A 6,000-nucleotide genomic window follows, 5' to 3' on the forward strand; every position below is an offset into this window, starting at 1 on the left:
TTAATTGATGCTGATCCCTGATGGAATGTTCCCTGTTCCACAGAAAAATTAGAATAATAGTGATAATGTTATGTGTATGGGGGAGGCACTCAGAGAGAAATGTGTGTATGCACACTCATACACACACACACAAATATAATGATGTCAACTATCCTTTAGAAGCAGGACCTATCTTTATTCTCAGAGCATATCTTTCCAACTTTAGGGATGTTAAAATATCCTTTCTTTGATAGAATGGTTATGATAGGAAATGGTAATTATCTTTACTATTTCATTTTGCAGAATGAAAGTTGGCAGTACTATGTTAGTACCCTTCTGTGTGTATATGTGTGTGTGTGTGTCTGTGTAGTATTTTCTTTTTAGCTTGTCTGTGAAATCCAAAAGTGTGGGAACCACTGAACCAGATGATGCCTACAGCCCTGTAAAGTGCAGATATTCTCTGCTTTGGACTTTCCTTTGCCATTTGTCACAAACATTAATAAACTCTCTATAAAAATGGAGTAAAGTGCAGATCTTGATAACATTCCCTGCCAGTGGTTTCTGTCTGATGCTTCATTAGGGATGGAAGGCATGACACAGTGCATGGAGTTTAGAAAATTTTGAATCCTGGCTCTGCCACTTACTGCACTGCTTTGGGCAAATCATTTAATCTATCTGATTTGTTTCCTTGTCTGTAAAATGGAAATAATGCTGTCTCCTCCAGTGACTGTGATAAGACTGACAAAAGATCTCACCCTGAGTTGGCCTCAGTATGTGGGAACTACGCAAAAGTGATTGTGTTTAGCTGTAGGAGGTCAGGAACACAGCCTCCAAAGACCTGGGAGGAAAAATGAAGCCTGAGAAGTCAATCTGAGGTCTTGCCCCTCTCCATCAGCGTTGTGCCAGAACCTTGCCTGATCCCCACACAGGGTCCCTAGACGATGGCACTCAAGGTGCAGCTGTAAGAGACAAGCAAACACATATAGAATCTCTCCTGCAGTGCTCAAACACAAAGCGCCACTGTCCAAGGAACCTCCCAGGCCCTCCACCCCTGCCCTAACCTGATCTCCTCGTTGATAGCATCCAGCTGTTCCTGCAGCATCATGGCCAGGGTCTGGGCGTCTGAGTGGCTGCTGGGGGAGACAACGTCCATGGAGCCCAGCAGACCCCCTGGTTCATCCTCATCCACATCGGAGCTCTCAAGGTCACTGTCAAAGGCAGGGGTGGCTGTCGGGACCAGCACCTCAGGCAGTGGAGATGGCTCCCAGTCCTTAGCAGAGAAGGATAGAGAGGTGGGTAAGATGCACCGATGGCTGAGGAGCAGGACCCTCCCCACCTACAGAAGCAGCACTGACATCTCCCGGGAGGCTGTTAGAAACGCTAAATCTCAGGTACCATCCCAAACCTACTAATTCAGAATCTGCCTTTTAACAAAATTCCTGGATAACTTACTTGTATGTTAAAGTCTAAGAAACACTACCCAAACTCCAGGAGGCAGACAGCAGAATAGTTAGGAACAGATTCCAGAAACTGCCTTGCTTTGAATGCTGGCTCCACCAAGTCCCAGCTATGAAAGAGCTGTTTAACCTCTCTGTGCCTCAGTTTCTTCATCTGTAAAGTGGAACAGTAACAGTATCTACTTCATAGTTAGCTCTGAGGATTAAATTAGGAAATGCATGTAAGGCACTTAGCACAGTGTCTGGCACCAAGTAAGCATTATGTAAAGTCTATCCATTTCTATGCACACAAAAGGTAAAGGGAACAAGAGAAAATCAAGCAGGCCTAACTGTCTTGTGTCTCACAGACTTTCAGCACATTACAGAACCCTCTGGTGAACCCTCAGAGGAGGTAGCTTCTCAGAAATCGTCCTACGAACCTCTTTGGTACACAAAGGCCTAGAAGTGCAAAGAGCACAGAACTGGGCTGGGAGAGTGCGATCAGGGGAAGAAAAGGGAAGAGCCCATCTCTAACCCTATCTTCTGTGTCTCAAACCCCCCAGGGGTCTTTTCTCACTCCTGCAGTCTTTAGACTGAGCTCCTGGGCAGCTTCTGTGTTGTTATAAACAGAAGGAGGACAAGAAGAGAGGGGAGAGAGAAAAAGAGGGGTTTTCCTAAGGGCGGAGATGAATCCTTCCCCATCAGATCAGAGTTCCCTCCTTCTTTACCTCTATCTTCTAGCGCCCTAGAGCATGTAGGGAACCTGCGTTCAAGACAGAGCATGGTTAACAATTAGAGGGCTAGGAAGGATTCAGACTTCCCTGAAAGACTGAAGTCAGTCCTTTTCTGCCCCTAATCTTTCCTGTTTCCTCTCAGCTTCCCAGGCAGACCCCACAGAAACTACATGCTTCTCAGGAAACTACAGGAGCCACCCCAAGGGTCAGTCAATCTGTTATCCCGCCCTCACCTCCCCCATAAACCACAGCTTTTGTTTCAGAGAACTTGCCAATTCCATCTTGGCCCTACTCCCCCCACCCCCACCACTGAACCACCCAGGCACACGTGCACAGGCTTCAGCAGGGCCTCAGGGACTGGCTGGCCACCCACCAGCCCCTACCTCTTGCCCATCAGGAGGTCAAGGCGAAACACAGCTGTTGTAGCTGATGACGGCCTTAACCCCGAGGCTGCAGCTGTCACTGACATGGGGGAGGGGAGGGGGAGGTTGTGCACCACACACCAGCTGTCTGTGAAACCAGAGCCAGACACGTGGCTGAACTGACCCCAAATTCCCCTGGGAAGACCCATCCACACTCAACCCTCCACCCCCTCACCTTGGCAGACTGTTCCCGCCGTGCTGAGTAACAACGATGCAGACCTTGAGATGCGTGGGCAGTTGTGCTCATGGAGAACTGCACATCAGTTGCACTGCCCGTGTATGCCCTTGAGTGGTGGATGGGGGAGAAAAGGCGAGCCCTGAGGTCTGACAGCTCCAGCTCATACTCACTGGCCCCAGTCTTCAGCTTGGAGAAGAGGACCTGACTTTTGTAAATGATTTAAAGGTTTCCATGTAAACAAGAGATTAGGTTTATTCTCTGGCGCTCCAGGAATGAGAATGATCCAGGTGAGTAAGTTCTAGGCAGGTAGCTTTTCATTTAATACAAGAAGAACCTTCAAACAGTACACAAGGTATCTGGAGGGAGAGGGGAGTTCCTGCTTATCCCCACCACCACTTTTCTCTGCAACTCAGTTCCAGCTCTACGATGGGGTCAGTACTTCTATAGTCAAAGCCAAGAATCCTCAGTCACTAAGGAAAGCAATGCCAAATAGCTTGGTGTGCTCCAGGCTATGTCTTTTTGATTGGGGTAGGGGGTTGGTCTCTTCTGAGCATCCTACAGGAACAGAGGAGTAGGAGGAATTCCAACTACCATTTCCTGTCTCTATTCTCTGCTTCTCTCCATATGTGCTCTGTAGCTCAGTTGTGTCCAACTCTTTGTGACCCCATGGACTGTAGCCTACCAGGCTCCACTGTCCATAGAATTTTCCAGGTAAGAACACTGGATTGGGTTGCCATTTCTTTCTCCAGGGGATCTTCTAGACCCAGGAATCGAACTTGCATCTCCTGCATTGGCAGGCTGATTCTTTACCCACTGTGCCACCTGGGAAGATGCTTCTCTCCATACTCCTATACAATAATTCTTAATAAACTTGAAATTGATACCCAAGGGTCTACCACCCTAGAAACCTACACACTTCTCTTCAACATCTCTTTTCCTAGTTTATGTCCTATGCTACCCCTCTGCACATATACATACACACATTTACTTTTACCTCTCTTCAAAAACAACTGATCCCTATTTCCCTGATACAACAAGAGCATGACCATACGGAACCTTATGAGTTCTGATCTAAGACATTTTAGTTTATACAGAATATATCCAGAAGCCATGAACCTTGAGTAGCATCATCCATTTCAGTCTCCTCAATCATCACCCTGCCTCTCTGGGCAGAGAATTGAGTGCAGGCTTGACGTCTGAGTTCAATAACACATGCTTCAGAAAATATGAATAAAAACCCAGAAGTCCCCTAAAACATGGGCCTAATTCCAGCATTATGTTCAGAGCCCTAAGTAAGTTATCTCAAAAGAACTAGAGTGAACCAGATACTCCCCATGAGCAGGCCCTATTGGACATAGGTGGCATGTAATTCGGTAGACCCCTCTCAACAGCATGCCCTCTATCAAGGAAGCAGGAATCACGCCCTATGTTCCAGGACAGTGGGGAAGGATCATACTGTGGTTTATTACCTCTCAGCATCCCTCAGAGGACAGGTGCTCCCTTCTAAACTGCCCAAGTTAGCTGGATGACTTTACGAAGTTTCCTAAACCTCAGTGTTCCACCCTGAGTAGGAGGAGGACCCTGAGGTCCTGAGCAGTCTTTTGTTGGGAGGAAGTCTCCTCCCCCAGGGTCCATCCAGGGCCATCCAGGACCCCGTCCCAGCGTGCCTGGCCTCCTGAGCATACCTGGAGTGGATGCCATCCACAAATGCTCCTCCTTGACCCTTCAGTTGGTCCACCTCTTGGCGCAGTTTCTCAATCTCTTCAGACAGGCGGCCCTGTGCCAGGCAGACACACAGTAGGGATAGGGGCAAGGGAAGGGAAGAAAGGGGATAAAAGGACATAGAGAACAGCAGAGTTGGGGAGAAGCAGAAGAATGCACTGCAAAGTCCAAACCCAGGGGCCCAAGGCCAAGACCACAGATGACACCAGAAGAGAAGAGGTCCAGCTGGAAAATGAGTAGAAGGGTTGGTAGGGCAGGGCCAGAAGAGAGCTCTGTTTGGAAGGACTCGAGCAGAACAGGTCTGCTGAGCCCTCCCTGCCGACAAAGGCATGGCACATAAGGCCGGGTAGCAGAGGGGCCCGCAGTGAACTCCTAGACCTCACAGACATTGCTGGGGCACACACAGTGGTAATCCTCCTCAGATCACCAGAAAGCGAGAGCTTCACCAGGTTTGTGTGCACGCATGCTCAGTTACTTCAGTTATGTCCAACTCTTTGCAACTATATGGACTATAGCCTGGCAGGCTCCTCTGTCCAGAGGATTCTCCAGATAAGAATCCTGGAGTGGGATGCCCTTCTCCAGGGGATCTTCACCCAGGGACTGAACCCGTCTTATGTCCCCTGCATTGGCAGGGGGGGTTCTTTACCACAAGCGCCACCTGGGAAGCCCACCAAATCATGTCAAGTCCTTCACTGGGCCCTGTCTCTCAGCTCCCCACTCTCTGCCCTAAGCTTATGGCTCAGTTTCTTCTTTACAGGTGGGTGGTGATACACCCACTGTGACAGGCTCTAGTGAGGATTAGTGGGGTAACAAGTGAACAAGGACTAACAAACTGGCTAGCACAGTGCTGGGTTTGAGAGCAGCTACATGAAACACAGGTGTGTTCTTTCTGCACAGCAAGCTCAGCCCTCCCAGGCTGGCAGGGCTGGCCAGCAACTGGGTACCTTGTGATGGAGCTGCTCTTCAGTCTGTTGCTGGGAGGTCTCCAGCTCTTGGATCAACGTGTTCTGGGGGAGAACAGCTGTGAGCCAAGGAGCCTCCCCATCCCTGCCCTGACTCCAACTCCAGCTCTGGCCACGCTGTCCCCTCCAAGGACCAGCTGCACTCGGCCTGCTCTCTAGTTCCGCCACTCCTTGCCCACCCGACCCCCAAACCACCACCCTACCCCCTAGCTGCTCTTTGCCTTCTCTCCGGTCCACAGCCCACCGCTGCAGCCCCATCCCACCTGCTTGTGGGGCTCCCCCGACGCCTTTGCCCCCCTACCCATTTTCACCAGCTCTGTTCCTCCCAGGAACCTGACCACCAACAGCTGTCCGCAGTACCTTCTCCTCCAGGGCCACCATGCGCTCCCTGAGGTGGAGCTGCAGGCGCTCCTTCGCTTCGATAAGCAGCCGGTCCACCGTGTCCGACAGGCGCTTGTTGTGGGCTTCATTCATCCTCTCCTGCTGGAGCACCTGCAAATGCAGCCCGCCTCACAGGAGGCCCCGCGGCCCTCCCGCCACAGTCCCAGCCTCACAGCAGGTCCCCGC

At 50.3% G+C, this 6,000-nt stretch overlaps 1 protein-coding gene across 5 annotated transcripts in view; it reads right to left on the minus strand.

Moving 5' to 3' along the window:
• The window catches only part of PPFIA4 (PTPRF interacting protein alpha 4), a 39,482-nt gene that overhangs the window by 22,359 nt on the left and 11,123 nt on the right, over positions 1-6,000 (minus strand). For all 5 annotated transcript variants that reach the window (XR_005724916.1, XM_040263004.1, XM_040263002.1 and 2 more), the window contains exons 10-14: positions 5,794-5,925; positions 5,416-5,478; positions 4,435-4,526; positions 2,747-2,855; positions 1,041-1,249 (exon numbers count right to left, since the gene is read on the minus strand). Coding sequence is in view for 4 of the 5 variants with exons in the window: in XM_040263004.1 (XP_040118938.1) it covers positions 1,041-1,249; positions 2,747-2,855; positions 4,435-4,526; positions 5,416-5,478; positions 5,794-5,925 (605 nt within the window). In the remaining variant the exon portion in view is untranslated. The remainder of the gene's footprint in view (positions 1-1,040; positions 1,250-2,746; positions 2,856-4,434; positions 4,527-5,415; positions 5,479-5,793; positions 5,926-6,000) is intronic.

Source organism: Oryx dammah, unplaced genomic scaffold (assembly GCF_014754425.2).
Source record: "Oryx dammah isolate SB20612 unplaced genomic scaffold, SCBI_Odam_1.1 HiC_scaffold_21, whole genome shotgun sequence".
Classification (NCBI taxonomy): Eukaryota; Metazoa; Chordata; class Mammalia; order Artiodactyla; family Bovidae; genus Oryx; species Oryx dammah.